Source organism: Tyto alba, unplaced genomic scaffold (assembly GCF_018691265.1).
Source record: "Tyto alba isolate M040663 unplaced genomic scaffold, T.alba_DEE_v4.0 Super-Scaffold_22, whole genome shotgun sequence".
NCBI lineage: Eukaryota > Metazoa > Chordata > Aves > Strigiformes > Tytonidae > Tyto > Tyto alba.
Window position 1 is genome coordinate 18,286,313 of NW_024881296.1, and position 18,576 is coordinate 18,304,888.

The following is an 18,576-nucleotide window of genomic DNA, read 5'->3' on the forward strand; positions in this document are numbered from 1 at the left end:
TGTTGTTTTTTTTTTTTTTTTTTTCATTGTATACTTATTTCTGCAGGACTGGAGACAAGCTTCTTGCATGTAGAAGTTTGTAATTAAACGCACCAAAATTCAAACTACCGCAATATGTTGCTAAGTCAGCTTTTAGTCATGTTAATTCTTTTGAGGGCAAAAATCTCCAAGTATATTCCCTTTTCTAGCCTCTTTAGAAATCTCTTTGACACTCTGGTGATTCTTCCTTTACACTCTTTCCTTTCTCTCAGTTTTCACTTGTCATCTACAAAATTTGGGGGTTCTGTTTCTGAATAAACAGAAGTCTGCAGAAGTTGTGATCTTGTAAAGCCAGTCATGTCAGTTCACAGTTGGACTGAAAAGATATGCTGCAGGATAAAGCCAGGAAGCCGTATTCTGGTCCATACTGCCTTTTTAGCGTTTGCAGAGCCTTTGTTAGCTGGACTGTGTAACTTTGAGGGGGGTGATAGAAATATTTAGTAGAGCAACTATAAAAAAATGGAAGTGTGTGTAGCTTCTGGCCACTTGAGTTACCCTTCACATGTGAATTTTCATTTCCAAACCTACTGAACAGCGATAATGTTTCCTGTGATGTTTGACCAAGTAGCGGGTAGGTGGGTGACTGTGACATTCAGAATGTGTTTGGTCCTGCGACATCAGCTCACAGACGTGCGTGCAGTTACAGGAATTGTTTCCTTGCCACTTTGATGTGGTAGGCTTCATGAATACTTGGGTTTTGTAAATGATCCTACTTCTGCCACAGGTTGGTTGTATATGTCAGCAGTGGACAATCTGAAATGTGAACAGTGTATTGCAGCTTGCTCCGTGGTGCTTCAGACAGCAGTGTGAACCTGTTCATATGCCCTTCCATTCATTGTTACTGCTGTTTCCCATTTCCTTGCTCCTTTGCAGTTTAAAGTTTTATTTCCTTTTTTGTACTGCTGCTTTGCTTGTGTGTTCTGGCTAACAAAATACTCTAACTTTTAAAGAGTAGCCTTAATATAGCAGTAGTGTGGAAAATCAGAACTGGTAGGAGACATTAAGTTAGAGATCTTCAGATATGAAGATGTAATCCGTATTATGTGAGATAATTGCATTGTGGATGAAAATGTTTGTGGTGTTTCATTAAAAAATGAAGTGGTTTTGTGATTTAGTTTTTGGGACTGTTGTCCAAAGGAACAAACAGCTATAGAAAAATCTTGGAATAGCTGTTTAATATTAAGCTGCTTACGGTTTTCAGCTGTACTCATTATAATGGTTTAAGATGACATGCTAAAGCAGAGCAACTTAAAAGACCTGTGTAGGTGGGAAATGGAATCTGGTTAAATTGCAGGCATGATAACATTGTTAAGTGTCACAAGTATTTGGCAATTGCAAAGCAGCCAGACACTAGCTGTCTTTTGGAACATCTCATGTGTCATATCCTCTGCTCTGTTTGTCTTTGAAGGCAAAAGTACTAACTATCCCCAGCCAGTTTAATCGCCTAATTTTTGCCTAATGTATACATCTGTTTATTGCTACAAATTCAAATTGCTGTGAAGTTGTTTAAGAAAAAATGTCTGCCAGTGAACTAGAAGTTGTGGAGTATTCCAGATGGGGGGAGAAACAAATGAGCAGTGCTGCTACAAGTATTATTATTATTTATTTTTTTTTTTTAATCCAACATGGCAGTGTGTGGTGCTCATAGAATTAATTGGGCAGTAACTTGGAGTGCAAAATAAAATGTTAAATGTCACAACTTCTAACAGATTTTATCAATTGTGTTGCTCTTAGTTTTGCCTTGGGTGATGCAGATAAGACTGGCAGAAGCACTGAAGTGACTTGTGGTAGTTAATGCAGAATGTTGAAAGTAAACTTCTTTTTTGCTTTTACATCTCTAGAAATTGACCTAAAATTGATTTGAAAATACTTTGTAGATGCATTCCCCACTTTTTCTGCACGCCTAGTTTGTAGTATAGAAAGCTAAAGATTCGAAGGGAAGTAATATGAGGACTATAATGTCTTTAGATGATGACCTGGGACTTCTATTTTGTAGTTGTATTTCACTCTGTTCATACCACTTGTTCTTTCTGTGATGTTAATGTTATTTTAATGTTTTGGAAATAATAATCTTCCTTTTATTATTTCTGTTAAGGTGTTACTTCTATTTGCATAATCTGAAGAATGTGAAATCCATTGTTGTTTTGTGCCTTCTTTTACTACTGAGCTTTGTAGTGTGCTGTAAGTTAAGTGCATCATTTTATTAAGACTTTGAAATTTGAAACTGTTGTGAACATGTATGAAGCTAATTTTTTTTAGTAGCTTTATCACTCAGAGAAGTCCAAATACTTATTAAATAGAAAGCAGGTTTCTCTTAACCTTCTTGGGGAACCATATAAGAGTTTTGCTTTTCTTTGATAGAGAGCCAGTCTTTTTTGCATGCTTCTGGGACTGCATCCCTGCCTCATCCCCATGTCCTTTTCCTCCTTTGTTTGACCCTTCACCTCTGAGCAATTATGTATTAATCCAAACCCTTCGCATCCCACTCAAGTGCGTTGGAGCATTTGGGCTTTGCTTCGCTGGAGCTGGCTGGTACTTGGGAGTATTTACACGGGTGGGTCTGAAGAAAATAATGTGTGGCTGGCTCTTGGGAGAGCTGGGATGTGCAGATAAGGTGCTAACAGCCAGCCTCAGACCGCGGTGTCATACTGAACCTTAAGTGCAGCTTTTGTTCTAGCTGTGCTTATATAATGTATTTCTTTAGGGAGATCTGGTAAATACTTGATCAGTATAAATTGTTTATAGTAAGAAACATTATTTGATGCTACTTGCAAATAGTTTTTCTTTCTAGGGTGCAGTGAAGTTGAGGGTGTGAAAGCCTGGGAAGAAACTCCCCCTTGCCTTATGTGACCCAGCAATGGTGATCTTGTCCTGGCTTTTTCTGGAGTGGGGATTAAGTGCTGAATCTTATTTTAAATCCACTATAACACCTGAAAGGCATAGGTATTGAATAAAATATCTCAGACCAAATGCTCAGTTTCAAGATAAACCTTTTAACCGAGGGAATTATTTTGTACTGCATCAAATGCTTTTGTCTGCTACGGAGATTGTACTTTGTATTTTGCTTTTGCTCTGCTGTATAACCTCCCTTTCTCCCTGGCAGAAAGAGTTGATCTGCCACATAGTTATATTGTTTTCCTTCAAAATAAGTGAATTAAGCCAGAAAAAGTTCTTCTTTGACACAACTTTGGCTATGCCAGAGGAAGTTTTGTTATTGATGATGTCCATGTGCGTTTTTCGTATACCAAGCCAATGTAGTTGTGCTAGCAAAACTCAATAGTGTATGTCTGTGTTTAGATGCTGACTTATGCTGATTGGTGGTAAAAAATTTTTTCGGACTAAACCTCATAGTGTTTCTTCCTGTGTTGGAAGCTAGTTCTCGTTTTAGAGGCCATTCAAAGATACAAAGGCCTTCTGTATGGGGGGAAATTCTTAAGCATTTGAGTTTAAAACATTGCTATCTAGTTAGGTCAAAGTTGCATTGCAGGTCTGGATTCAAAAGCTCTTGAACACTATTACTGAACTAGTCTTTTAATAATCTTGTGTTGGCTGTTTCAACACTGAAATTGGTCTGATGAGCTGGTTTCTTACTTGCATCTCTTCAGCCTGAGTGCCTGAATTCATGGTTCCTGTTGGGTTTAGCAGTGAGTGGTTGCTCAGGGGAGTGAGTTATTGTTGCTCAGAGGAGGGAGTTGTGCTGGGTTTAGCCTAGCATGGTACCTGCGGTGGAGTCCGCAGCTAGATACCTTGTGCTTATGCTTCTTCCATAAGCACATATACAGTGGTGCTTCCTCCAGTATGCCTTGTTTTCCAGTGTTTTGCTGTTCAGGGATTTCTTCAGACATAAATGATATCCATCTTGTGGATTCTTGATTCCATAAGCTTATCTCTGCTTTTTTAGCACATTTATAGTAGTGCCCTCATTTGTCTTGCGTTCACTGGTGGTTATTGTAATTAATTTCGGTTCTCAAGCTAGCAATATTCAGGCTGCAAACTCTGTCCTCACTGAGGCATAGACACCACCTGCTCTACTGCAGGGACGTTAACCTTCGGCGGAGGGTGGAACAAAGTCAGGGAGTTGGAGCTCTTGAGCTGCTTCAGCGGGGCAGCTGCCTGCTGGTCAAGGGCTGTGAATCTTGAGCCTGCGTGGTGACTGAGTCCTCAGCCGTGGGAAGGTGTGCAAGGAGTCCCTTTCAAAAATTCACCCAGGAGAGGATTACACCTGTGAGTATGACTGATCTACTGGAGTGGTTGCCAGAGGCAGCAGTAATAATCTGACTTGTAATTATCTGCTTTCATTAGGTGATTGTTCTTTTTGCATAGCCAGTTTCTAGGAATGTAAAGGTGATGTGTCTGTTCCAAGTTTTATATGCCCTTACAAAACCTTTTGATGTGTTACAGTGACAGTACTCGAATCCTACATTTGCACAGGTTCCATCACAGTTCTCCTAAAAGGTGGTCATTAAATAATAAAAACACGGGATTGGGATGTGTACATGTAATCCTTTGCCTAAACAGCTGGCCACTGAAATCCCTTGGCCTAGGATCTGTCAAAGGCTTGACGGGCTTTAAACTTCTCTTGCTTTCCTTTTGACTGCTCTGTTCCTGTATCTTCTTCAGTTTTGGTCACACTGGAGTGGTATATCCCAAAGAAGCTTTCTGTACCAAAGTGAGAAGTCTTCCATGGGCTCACACTGATGGTGATCAGTGGCTTTCTTGATATTACATAAATACCTATTTTAATGCATTCCAAATATTTATCTTGCAATTGTCAAACAGAATTTATGTACTTTCAGAGCAGTTAATCCAGGAGAGGGTTCAATTTTGGGGCCTGATTAATGACTACGCCAGGGAAGGGAAAGTGAGTTTAGGATATAGGATTAGCAGTGCCTTGACCTACTGCTGCTCTGATCAAATGACAAAATTCTTACGTTTGCCAGAAGTCATAAGAAGGGACCATTCATAATACTTTACTCCAATTTCTCTTTTATTCTTTCCTCATTAAGGTCTCAGCAAATACATGAATTGGATAAGGCACCTTTATGACTCTTTCTTCTTGCCTCTAGAGAATGAATAGTAATTTCTTCATGGACAGAGTGCTCAAAGCTTTGCTTAGCATCATGTTTTTCTGCACAAACGTTCCCCCTTCCCCAATAGTGCAATATTTCTTTTCCTTGACTAGCAAAAGAATGTGGCTGGGAAATGAAATATTCAATTTATCTCAAGAAATGGACTTGTCTTTTGCTTAATCTTCCTCACTAGGGCTGGGTGACAGTATGAAATGCTTAACATACTATGGGTAGGTCATGTGAGGCTAAGAGTAGGTTAACTTATGGTGATCATTTCTGTAGTGAACTTGCTGGAGTAATTTAGGGATAGAAATAGGAGTGTTTGTGCTTTGTGCTAACAGGTATTTTGGATTTAAATTCTTGCTTGCTTCTCCTTTATGTTTAGAGCACCACTACATCATGTGAATTTTAGGGGCTTCCTTTAAACCTTCTACATTTCAGGTTTCATCCTAGTAATTACAAAGGTTAATAGACTGAGGTAAATAATTTACAGGCATCAGTGTGACTGATCCTTGACAAAAATAATGGAATACCTAGTGAATCTCAGACAGCCTGTCTGGAAACAAAATAAGAAATTTATCCTTTTTTAAACTTTGTCAATTTGATTTCTGTAAAGACTGGGCTCAACTTTGTTGCTGAGATCAATATGCAACAGTTTCAGTTGAGGAATACTTTGTATTTGGGTTTGATTTCTGCCCCCTGCTTCTGTCTTCCAAGGGCTGCATGCCCAGGGATTGGTAAGGGTAACATGACTGAGTCTTTGTTGTAAAGAGTTGAAATGTGCTACAATTGAAAAGTTGGCCACAGAAGAGTGTAAAAGCTTTCCAGTATGTAGTCTGATAAGTAAAACTGTGTTATTGAACAGCCTTCCAGCAAGTGATTTGATGAACTTTAGATTCTGGCAAGTTTGTGAAGGAGGAGCTTGCTTCTTACTCCCCTCTACTCAGCACTGGTGAGACCACACCTGGAATACTTGGTCCAGTTTTGGGCTCCCAGTACAGAAGAGACATGAACATACTGGACTGAATGCCAGCAGAGCGCTACTAAGATGAAGAGACTGGAGCACCTGTCCTGTGAGGAAAGGCTGAGAGAGCTGAGACTGTTCAGCCTGGAGGAGGATCAGGAGGATGCTACCGAAGCTTATAGATACCTGGAGGGTGCAAAGAGGATAGAGCTGGGCTCTTCTGGGCAGTGCCCAGTGAAAGGACAAAAGGCAATTCCATTTCTACTTAAAGCACTGTCATGGATTTCCCAGAGAGCTTGTGGAGTCTCTGTCTCTGCAGATGTTCAAAATCTTGCTGGACAGGGTCCTGGGCAGCCTGCTCAGACCAGGGGTGTTGGGCTGGACAGACAATCTCCACAGGTGCCTTCTGACCTCTGCCATGATGTACTTTCTGTGAAAACACTTTAATGCAAAACTTTACTGAACTTCTTGGAAGCAGTGCAGAGTGGTGGATTCATACAGGTGGTGATGCTTGCTTAATACTTGTAAGATGGCTGGAGGTGTTCATCTGAAAGTGTTGGAAGACTTTTATTGATATTATAGTGATTATAACAGATATGAAACTGTGATAGTACATGTGCATATAAACTGCACGTGTGCACTGTGTCTGAGGTTTTGTGGGGGTCTGAAGATCTTGTTCCAAATGACAAAGAGTGTCACAGCTTTTTAAAGACACTTCTTTACCCTTCCCTTTTCTTAATTTGAGTTAATTAGCACTAGAAAGTTTAATTTACTTTATTACTTTCCACGGATGAAATACAATTGTATGTGTGCTTTTTTTTTTTTTTTGTCTTAAGACTAGATTTCTAAATACCATCAGAGATTTGAGGTAATCAAACCCAGGAAACTAATACTGTGACTTTGCATAACTCAATTTTTAAAGTTGCTATGTTATGAATGTCTTGATATTGGACTGCTAGGAAAGACTTAAACTCCATGGGGTTATAAATTCCATTTGTTTTTAACTCTAGTCTGCATGCTGCTGTCACTGAAATGGCACCTATATGGTTTGTATCAGTGGGTACTTAGTGTTTCTGCAAGCAAGTTAACTTAAATATCATTTATGTAATTTTTAATATGTTAAGAGCGTACATTTTTGAAATTTGTTGATTAATATATTTTCATGAGGAAAGTAGGATACTCTGATTATGCTTGTCTTTAATTTTATTTTTTTTTTCCTGCAAAACCGGTCCAATTTGGATTAACTAGTGGGAAATTTAATCCAATTTTCATGTCATAAAGCTAATTAAATAGCTACAGGTTCTGTGAAAATTGGTGGCTGGAAGAAGAAGAGGCACTGAATGCAATGTCTCCACTAAAGAATAAAATAAAAAAAAATAAGTATAGATGTCTTTCCTGCTGCCTTGATGGATGGCTGGTCAGCATCTGCATGTGAGGCACAAAGTGGTACATACCCAGCGACCTGTGGCCTGTAACTTGTGTGCTGGGATGGGGTGGGAGCTTGCAGTGAGAGACCAGAGCAGTTGTGGGAAGGAGCTGGTACTGGTGGGTCATGTACTAATATATAGGAAGCCAAGCATTGCTAATCTTTACTTAGGAAATTGGAGCATGTAGTAATATGCATGTGTTCTTAGTTTATGTCTCGGTAATTCGTTTCTATTTGTGAAAAGCTGTTGACCTAGAGAGGTTTAGGGCAGGAATGATGATGGACTGTGGTGGAATGGAAGGAGATTTGGGACAAGATGGGGAGAGATTCATGGAGGAGTCTGGGAAAAACATGGGCAGCTCTGAAGGGATTGATTAGGAAAGGTTTAAATATTTGGAAAGACAGAGAACAGGGTATGAGGAGGATTTGAGATTGCTGCCTTTGAATTTTTGGAAAACGAAGATAAGAAAACCTCTGGCTGAATGGAGTTGGGACAAAAGAGACTCTGGAATGTGAGGGGGGGCAGAAGTTCAGTGTTGTGAATAAGAACTTCAGAGTGCCGCTGTCTTTACCCGCCTGTCACAGAGAACAAAATAAGGTTATGTCTTTTGTACCATGAACATTGTTTCCTGAAGGTGTTCAAACAAGACTGTTTGTGATGTCTGCCTGATTTGAAACTCTGCCATAACTAGCAGAGAGAGATACTTGCGTATACATGGTTTACTGCTCCGTTTTCTTCTCTGCCCAAGCAATATTGCTTACTTGGGCCTGTGCAGGGTCTCTGACATCTGTTGTGTCTCTGCTTCCTTCTGGTATGCAGATGGGCTTTTTGTGGGGATGGCTCCTGTGTTATGCAGGAGATTACTCTAAATGTTCACAATGATCCCTCTGACCTTATATCCTGTGAATCACCTCCACAAATGCAAGTGAGACTAATAATAGTTCTAATTTGGGCAGAGAAAAAAGAGCAGATGGCTAACACCAACTTGTGGAAAGCAGTTCTGGTTTTGTAACCGCTCAGAAATGCAAGGACCTAATCTGTTTTTATAACAAAACGAGCTGTAGTAAATCTCTAGTTTGATTACTACCTTTTACTTTGAGTCTGTCAATCTACTCTAACTCTTAAGTGCCTTCCTTTTTGTGTGCTTAGAAACATCTTAATTGCCAGATTTTGGGCAGGAGTTATCTGCCTTTGCCTTTTCTGTAGGCCAGTCATGCTGGTTGGGACCTCAGGAAGATGGCGAGGGCATCTTCCTCTCCCTGTGGGTGAAGTTTGTCCTTTGAATTGTATGCGGCCCACAGATATCAATCTACTCTATCATCATAGAGGTATTTGTAATACCTTTATTTAACTTTTTTCTTTCCACAGTATACTTGCTGATAGCTGAAACTCTTCTAACCAGAGATTTTGGCAGAAACTTTTCCAACTTCAAATTTTGGTGCGTGGTCACTGGCAGTTTGTGAAATACGTGCCCAAATGTATTTGTATTGCATGCGAAGGCTTCCTTGCATGGGGAGCTGATGCCACTTGGTTTGACCAAATGCTAGGGAGAAATTACAGGCTGTTGGAGTGAAATGTGGGGTTGCCAGGCACTGGTGACCTTCTGGAGCAGCCCTGTGTAGATATTGGGATGCTTTGCCTCCAATTCTTGGTTTTGTGTTGTTGTCCCATGAAAACAGCAGGGTCACTGTCTGACCAGCGTGGGCCATCAGGCCCAGTGCATGGTGCTGCAGCATTATTTCTGTCTCCTGAGAGCTTGCTGTTCTCTCTAGCTTCCTTTTAAGCATCATTCCAATGCCCTGAGACCGGCAGTGTGGTGTGTTAGATTGCTTTTGGTGGGAGGTATGGAAACAGCTATTTTAATATTGCTTCAGCTGTGAGGATGCCTTCTTCTAAGTTATCAGTTGCTGGGGGATTTTTTTTTTTATTGTGAAGTAAATACAATTTAGCTTAGACTCACAGCATACTTCAGTGAGAATCAGGAGGTGGTCCTCATTACTTGTCTGTGGTGTTTTTTTTTGGTGGTGTCTGCTGTTGGGAAACACCAGGGAGTGAGGTATAGGGGAGCGGGTTTTAGTGTTGGGGTTGTGGTGTTTTGTTTTTTTGTGTGTTTTTTTTTTTTTTTTTTTTTGGTAATGCTTGTATTTCATAGTTTGGTCTATACAGAGAATTTGCAATTTGGGCAACTGCATGTTGTGTGACAGTTGCTGTAGGCAGGCATCATTACTTTCTTTTGTTGGAGACACTATTGATATAACTTTGATTTTGCCCAACTGCTGGAGTTTGGAGAGGAAAGGAGAAGAAATGAAGGAAAACTGTGTTCACCACTGATTGCAGAAATTAAACTTGCAGTGTGATGGTGAAAGCTTACAAGCGATTTACTTGCTTCTGGAGCCATTTATTGCAAAAGAAGGGATCAGCAAAACAGTCTTAACTTTTGCTTTCTGTTTCTTTAACACCACTACCCCCCCCCCCCACCCACCCACACACAGACACTCCAAAAAAAGAAAAAAAGCAAAGTCAAACCCAAAACCTCAGGGCTGCTGATAAAGATTATTCTGTGTTAATGAAGTCAGGCTCTTTTGTGAGCTCAGTGGTCACAAACTCTGGTGCTTTGTGGCTTGCTTGGCTTTTTGCCTCTTGCTAGTGGGGATAAAACCCACACTGGTTTCCATCCTCAAATTTTAGATGCTTTTTTTCTGTCTTTTATATATGAATTAGTCTGAGTGAGTTTGACAAAAAGATGGTTACTTTCAGAATGCTTTTTCTCTCCAGAAAATCCTGCACTCAGGAATACAAAACTTTCCTCTCTTTGTTAATGTCAGGGTTTCAGACACATGCTAGTCCTGGGTGGGACTGTATCTGTGATAGATACTCTTGCTTGCCTAAAGGCTTAGGTAAAGGGATGTTTCTAACTTTGTTACATTCCGAGTGTCTTAATTGAAACCCACAGGCTAATTCCTTCTTTTATTTCTAAATTCCTTTGCTGAGAAATGAGAACTTTAAATAATGAGGTGGGGAAGGCAAGTTTAAGTCTTAAAATGCAAGATGACCCTTGGTAACTTGTGCTGGAATGGTTGGGCAATTTCTGTACTTTATTTGCCAATCTAGTCTGTACGCTTCTCCAGGGCATTTTCATTATAGTACTGCTCTGCCAGCTGTTTTGAGTGTGATAACTTTTGTCTTTTAAAAAGTAAATAACTCAGTTCTGTCATGTAAGCATGTAGTGCATTTTGGGGAAAGAAGAAAGCTGGCTCTCAGTATGAACAGAGGTTGAGTAAAGGACAAACCGCAATCTGGTGAGGCTTTTGTTTTTACCTCTATTTTTAGATCGTTTAGATTCCTTTTTACTCCTGAACATAATATTCACAAGGTAACAGATTGGACTTGAACTGTAGTTTCAAGGTGCCCCAATAAAATTAAGGGACAATGTTGGGGGTGGAGGAGGTTCATAAGGCTATAAACGCGGCTGTTGGGGGCCACTGAATGCCAGGACACAGGCTGGACATCGGATCACAAGAGCTGGTTGTTTTGAGTGTACTCCAGTTGCACCAACATACATCATACTGTATAACAGAAACAGGCTTCAGCAAGCAAGCATCCAGGATAGGAAGCTTTTCTTCCCTCTGTCATCACAAGAGTTTAATTTTGTATGTGTGTGTTTAGGTTTTGTTGTTTTTTTTTTTTTTTTTTATTTCCTCTTAAAGGAACAAACTGTTCTGACATTGGCCATTACAAGTCTGTTAAGTGACGAGGACAGGCAGAGGCATGTTGGCCAGAGGAAACAGTTGGTAGGTGATGAAGCAGAATTTGTCCCCAAGTCAGTCCTTAGCTTTTATTGTCAGTCTGTGGCAGCATGAAAGGAAACACAAATGTTTTAGCGACTTGGTGGATTTGTTTCTCTCTGGGCTGTGACTTGCTGACATTTTTAATGCCTCATGTGAGAAGTTGACTGGCTGCAGTACTGCATGCTTTGCTGAATGGTAATATTGTTTTTTTTTGACTGAATGTGGCTATTTTGTTATCTGAATCATAATGTCAGCCTCCAGGGGTTAGCTTTACAGACTCATAGGAATCTAAAGAAAAATAATTTGAGGGATAAAATAACTTGTCACTGTTGTTAACAAAGCACCAACATTTCAGTTACAAATTTCTTTCCAGGGCTTTATAGTAGAAAGCTTGACAGAACCCCAACCATAACGGTCAATTACAAAAATCATAATTTCAGAGGCTTTTATAAAGCAAACATGAAAGCAGAGCCTGACTGGGCAAATGTCATTTATGAGTTTTTTTTAACTGAGTAGGATGTTTTGGGAAGATAGGGGTTGTGGGGTTTCTGATTCCTTGCTTAACTGAAATAGAAAGGATGCTCTGATACTGAAGAGATAGTAGGATATATACATTCATATTCTTTCTTTCACCATTTTAAGGACTAAGTAGTTTGTGTTTATCGAAGTCATGTGCTTTTTTGTTTTAGTTGTGGTTTGTTTTGTTTGTTTGTTTGTGGGTTTTTTTGTGTGTGTTTTTTTTTTTCTTGTTTTGTTTTTCTCTCCCTAGGAAACCCTCTTTTTGAAAAGAGGGAAAAGAGGCTGGATTTTTAATAAATGTCATGTATACTACTGTAGCACACATAGCAGAGCACTTACACAAACTGGGCCTGAGATCTGGGGGGAGCAGCTGTAGGAGCAAGACCTGCTGATGGAGTCCTGGCAGGCAGCAGCTGGTGTAATGCTGAGAAGAGCTGTCACCTCCTGCAGTGTGTGTGCCTGTGAATGGGTTGAGCCCCCCAAGATTATGACCCTCTTCATAACTGTTACCCATTTACTCAGTCAATACAACTGGTTTTGGCCTCTATTTGTGCTTTGCTTTTATCATCTTAAGGAGTGAGCTCATTAAAAGAATGTGAGACCCTGAACTTTGGGGTTACTCTTAATTCTGACAGAAGCTTGAGGAAGAAAAAAGGCAGACTGAGCCTTAGGAAAGCATCCTGGTACAATAGGTATGTACTTGGGGGCGTTGGCAGAAAGGGGACAGAGGTTACTGTATGATATTTAAAGAGAGAGAAGAATCTTTAAATCTCTCATACATTCAATAAAAATAGTATTTGCAATTAATGTAAATGGAGAACGTTATCCAGGAGTTGAACAGAGTCTGAGATTGAGTTTTGTACAAGCCTAGCTTTTGTACAAAGCCTTTTACAGATTGCACGTGTATCTCTTCTTGGCTGCAGCAAGCGGGCCCGTAAATCCATGGTGGGTCAACTTCCTTTGCCTGGTCTGTTGTCAGCAGGTAATTCACTGTCACTGGATGAGGCTTTGAGCAACCTGATCTACTGAAAGGTCCCTGCCCATGGTGGAGGGATTAGAACTAGATGATATTTGAGATCCCTTCTAACCCAAACCAATGTATGATTCTATGATTTAAGTGCAGGTGATGAGGCCATAGTCTCATCCTTAGCACTGCTCTGTGTGGTTTACCCAAGAGGTGTCCTATGATATGGGCAGAGTTGTGCTGGAGGTGACTCAGCCTGGTTTAGTGGGACAGACTCTAAAATTGCAGGTGACTCCTAAATGGCTTCCTTAAACAACCTGGGAAACTATTTTCTTTCTCCACAGCTGGAGGCCACTGTTCCTCCCTCTGCTTTGACCTGTATGTGCTCACTTGTCCTTCTTCCTTGTCTTGCTGGGTCCGTCTGGCTGTCCCCTGGACCCTAGGTGGTGGTACTTTGATGCCACACCAGTAGGAGCATCTGAAGGGAAGGGCTGCTGAGCCCTTCCCGTGCTTTAGCTGAACTTGACTGTGACAGATCACTAACATGGTTCCCAACCCAGGTGTGAAACCAGGCTGAGGGTTGGTAAGGATGCAAGTGCTTAAAGGGCTATTCCAGCAGTTTTGCTACTGCAGTTGCTGTGACATGTGCTGAAGGAGGCTGTTGTCTGCATCAGAAGGTTGAATAAGGACCTCAGCAACTTTTGGAGTAATGAATCCAGGGAAAACGGTGTTGACAAATTCTGTTGATTAAAAGCCCATGGTGTCATAGGTTGCTTTTCACTGGATGGGAAGCCTGTTAATTCAGTGCATTGGTATCCTGCCCAGGAGGTGCCAAGAGGCTGATTCTAATGCAAAGGAGCTGCTGTGATTGCTAGCAAAGTTGAAACTTTTGTGTGTTGTGGCTCTGCAAGTACCAGAGCCTTGTAGAGGTTTGAACAGCTTTATTGACAGATTAGGCAAAGAATTCTCTCACTGAGTATAGTGTTTAATAAGACCTGTTTTGAGCAATCTAGAATTAAGAATAATGCATTTTCATTAATTGTTTTCTTCTTATTTTCTCTCTCCAGATGAACACAATGATGTACAAAAAAAGACCTTTACAAAATGGATAAATGCTCGGTTTTCCAAGGTAATGTTGGGTTGAAAGTACTACTTCATTTTATTTGAATCGCTGTTTAGAACAAAACTGGTTAAATATAGTTTGCTCTTATTCTTGTAGAATACTCAAAGTAAAATGTGTCAAAATGTACAATGAAAGCAGATAAAATACTGTAATGTATGTTTTCTCTCTGTTTTCCCATGCACATAAACATTTGATACAACATGTCTTATTTAAGAAAAAATGAAAGATTCTATTTGTTAACATATTGAAATAGTTATTCGTATGATGGTGTCTAGGTTTTGGTTCTCTTTATACAGTTCATTTCTACATGCAGTTTCCTGAGGGCATTACAGCAGATTTTGAACCTTCGTCACTGTTTAGTCAGTGCTGCTGAGTCAGCTTTACTTATCCAAAATATTATCCAAACCTCCAGTTGAAGCCACCTGGTGTTGCTCCTTGAGTCTTGACTGTGAAATTTTGTATAATTACTTGCTCATTTTGCGTTTTCCTTGGCTCTCATGCTCTGTGTTTCTTGTTTTAATTCTCATTACTGACTTGAAACTTACTGAGGGTCTTGTTTTGTGTTTTGGGATGAGAAAGGAAATGGTGGTTGCTTTGTGATGCTATTTAAAGCCTGTTTTTTATGCTGTTCTGCTGATAGTGAAAAAAGACACTTTGTCCAAAAGCACAGCTGCTGTGGAAAGTTTCTCTACTTGAATGTGTGAAGGAACCTGTCTATTATCAGAGATTTTTTTTTTTTTCCTAGTCAGTGTAGTGCTGCAAGTGGGATAACTGCTATTTTGCACCCTGTTAATGAAAAGGGACATGCATGTGAAATCCTGACAGTAGATATGAATATAGAAGGAAGGTGGTGTGTGAGGGGGAGAGGAGTCCGCTTTTTTTTTTCTTTTAAATAAAGCAACGACAGTGCTATAGGAATGACTGACTGACTCTGGAGCACTGTCCTTCTGAAGTTTTTGGTCAGCAAGGTGAGATATTTTTACCTTCCTTCCCTTCCTGTGCTACAGGACACTGGGCAGTGCAAGGCTTGTGGCCTTGGGTTGGTTCACTTTGGCTTAGGTTTGTTTTGGATTAAAGCTGATATCCTGCACTCCTCGTCCAATGCATTCCTGGCTAGCTTGCTCTTCAGGGGAGGAGTGTGTATGCATAACTGGTTGCTCTACACTGCTTTTGCTGCCAAGAGGAAAGGTGGTCCTGTAGGAGGAACATTAGGCAGGGCAGGTCATGTAATGAGTGAAAACGTGGTGAGAAAGGAAGGGCTGTTTGTAGAGACTCCGTCTGGCATAAAGTTTGCATGGACATGGAAATGGCAGTGATACCGAGAATGTGTGATGTGACTTGTTTGTATGTGTCATGGACATCATATTGAAATAGGTAGAAGTGTTTGCAGTCTTCATACTTGTACACCCATGGGTATAGTTTATAAAGTGACTTTTCCTTTTATACAATGTATTCAGACAGATCCTGCTTATCTCCTGTATTTCCCTGACACAGGATGTGCTCAGGTACTTGTTGGGTTTGAAGTAACTCTAACTTTGTGGCCCATTAAACCACCTGAAGCTATGAAAGCCATGTTAATGATTAAAGAGACTTGTATAAAAGAACATACTACTGACTACTGCACGTGCAATTCAAACTTGAGCATAGCTACTTTGCAATGGCAAGACGTAGATTTATGAAGACTGGCATGTTCAGATTGCAAGGAAATTGCCGATGTTAAGTAGAAATCATCTTATATAAGAAAGTCTAGTTTCAACTGTGCCATGAAAATGTAGAGACTGATGTCAGTCTTACTGAATTTTTTGCACTTACCAAGTCATTTGGGTTGTTTAAAATTTATTTTCTGTGAACTAGATTGATACAGCTGTTTAGTAGTATAGAGAGAATTTTAGAGGCTGGGTAAATGTAATCTGTCATATTGTAGAAAACAAAATGGTAATTGAAGAATTTTGTATGGAATTGCAAAGTTCACTCCAAGAATTTTACTTGTCCTTCCACATTAAATGAAGGGCAACTACAATATAATTAAACACATACACAGAAACTAAGCAGCTGAGCCTATATAAACTAGGCATGTAAAAATCCTAAAATTGCAATTGCATAATGTACTCAAAATTGCTGAACTCAATTTAAAACTATTCAGTAGGGGTTTACAAATGATCTATAAAGAGAGCAATGTCTTTCTGTTTTCTCATCAGAGAACAGGTAGATGAGCAAAACACAGTAAGTAATCTCACGTATGCTGTGAGGTACCCGTAACTGCTTTGGGCACCTATTCGGTGAGGTGTAAGTTCTTGCTCTAGTTCACAGTACAGTAACTTCTGTTTCTGCTCTTCATTTGAACTGTGATAGAACAAAATGAATCTTATCTGCACATTTTTTGAAATGAAGGCACAAGCACATTTAAAGTGGATTGAGTCTTATAGGTCAATACTCAACCAAGCCTTGGTGCTCACTGTAGAAATCTTTACCTTAGGAGAGCCATATACACTACAACTCACAAACTTATGATGGTTGTGTAGTACAGATATTTTATTAAAATTAAAGGAAATAGAAGTTGTTATATAGTCTATTTTACCAAGCGTTAACCAACAGGGAAGTTTGCATTCAAATAAATATTGATAAAGAGCATTTCAGTGTATCTTTTAAGACGTGATGTTTTTCCTTACTGTATATTTTTTTCATTGCTCTGTCCAGTCTAATTTCAAGAGTCAGATTTAGCTGTTTCCCTGTGGTGTAGCCCACTAGTTAAGGCATCTAGTTGTATGGATAGTTAATGTATGCTCTTCAAACTCTGTAAAATTGTGTTTTCTATCTTTTTTTTCTCTTTATCCCTTTCTACCCTTTTTTCATTAATACTTACCAGGTTGTAAGTATTAATGGATATCCTTTTGGAACACCTTTCTGCAATGCAAGAGTACTATCTTCTGTGTTTACAGCCAATATCAGAAGTAGCTACTACTTTTGAGTGCCCAATCTAAGACTTTGGTTAGCTTATCCAGAAGATTTGACATTTCTATAATATTTTATTATAAACCATAGCTCTTGTGGAGTCTTATGGCAGAGCTCAGAGTGTTCATCTTTTCTGCAAACTCAAACAAACCATCTAAAATCTAGTTAGTTTTCAGATAGAGCTTGATCAGCATAGACAATGGACTCCAAGATGATGATGCCTGTGTCAGCAGGGACTGGGCTTAATGATCTAAGGAAGTCTCTTAACCAGGCATATAGTTAGTGATTACCTCTAAAACTGTGCTTTAAATGATTCTGATTAGTTACAGCAGAACTCTTGGCTAAAACTAGAGTTTAAATTCAGGTCCACAGGGTAACTTACTGCTCCATTAGCCTTACATTATTTGTTACACATAGGTAAAGGGGGAGTGAACAAAGATTTTGCAATCAACCCTAGTTTTGAATTTTACAGACTTCTGAATATCTTCTATCTGTAACTGCATGGCATATCAGCAGGCTTGGGGCTTCTAGATCCGTCATACAGACCTCTGACACCTCAGCTGGTAATTACTTGGCATAGTGGCTGGATACTTGCACTCGCAACTCTAGAAGGTTCCTAGAAAACTAGATAGGAATGTTGAGAGATTCAGGAGTCTTGTGTTCCACTTTAGAACCTGCAAATACAGTTTTTTTTCTGCCCTGTTTTCTTTATTTAATCCTACTTTGTGACCCTGTTTTGTGTGGTTTTTCCGCCCCCCCCTTCACTTACTATTACACGCTCTTGTCAGAAAGCTTGCCTGCCCAGCATATCCCAGCAAATCTGGAGTTTTGATCGCCCTGCCTATTGCATTCCCACTTTTTTCTTTGTCACTTAGTTGCTTATCCAGCAAGACCCAGTTTTTCTTGTTAAAGCTCCAGACCTGCTCTGTCTGTCCTTCCTTTCTCCTTCTCGCACTTTATATCTCCTCACCTTCCCAGCTCTTACAGGATTTGATGTTTGTGTGGTCGATCCTATTTTTGAAGCTCTCTTTGTCTAAGCAGTCCTAGCCTTGCCCTCTCTTTCTCTCCTTGCAGGAGTCAGTCTTTGCTAGCTTTTGTGTTCTCATTTTTCATGGTACTTTATTTTCCAAGTTTCCTTTTGGATTGGTTATTCTCCTCTTCCGTTATTCCTGAATTTGGCAGGTAAGACCCAGAGTCAGCACAAGAAACATGATGCCCTAACTCTTAAATTAGACCCATGGAGTCAGATCTGTCACAGCCTGTCAGTGCTCAGTGCTGTCACTCTAGAGGAAGTTCACAGATCAAGCATGGGCAAGCTGAGTCTCCTCCTTTTCCCCGAAGAATTATGTCTTTATTATATTTGGGATGTTTTCCCACAGGGATGGAAAAACCACTTTATTGCTAGGAAGATTGTGCTCTGCAAAAACAAAAAAAAAGCCAACCCCCTGAGATGTTTGCAGTATTCAGTGGAAATTACAGTGGATTTCCCTGTCCCCCAGTCATAAGTCTTGGATATGGATGACTGGATCAGAGCCAGCTGAGGGCATTGTTCCAAGGTGTCAGGAACTGCATTTAAAACCCTTGCATGCCTGAGAGTTGTGCCTCCCTTCCCTTTTTGTCATGTACTCCCATCTCTTTCCAATACAAGCTCTCAATTTCTTATTCATCTTATATACAGAAGCCTTGTAGTCTTATTTCTGCATTTGTAGTGTGCTTCTGGCATGTATTTCT

At 40.0% G+C, this 18,576-nt stretch overlaps 1 protein-coding gene across 4 annotated transcripts in view; it reads left to right on the forward strand.

The window, feature by feature from the left end:
- Positions 1–18,576, forward strand: part of UTRN (utrophin) — a 387,073-nt gene that overhangs the window by 44,591 nt on the left and 323,906 nt on the right. For all 4 annotated transcript variants that reach the window (XM_042795633.1, XM_042795636.1, XM_042795635.1 and 1 more), the window contains exon 3: positions 13,838–13,899. In XM_042795633.1, coding sequence (XP_042651567.1) covers positions 13,838–13,899 — 62 coding nt within the window. The remainder of the gene's footprint in view (positions 1–13,837; positions 13,900–18,576) is intronic.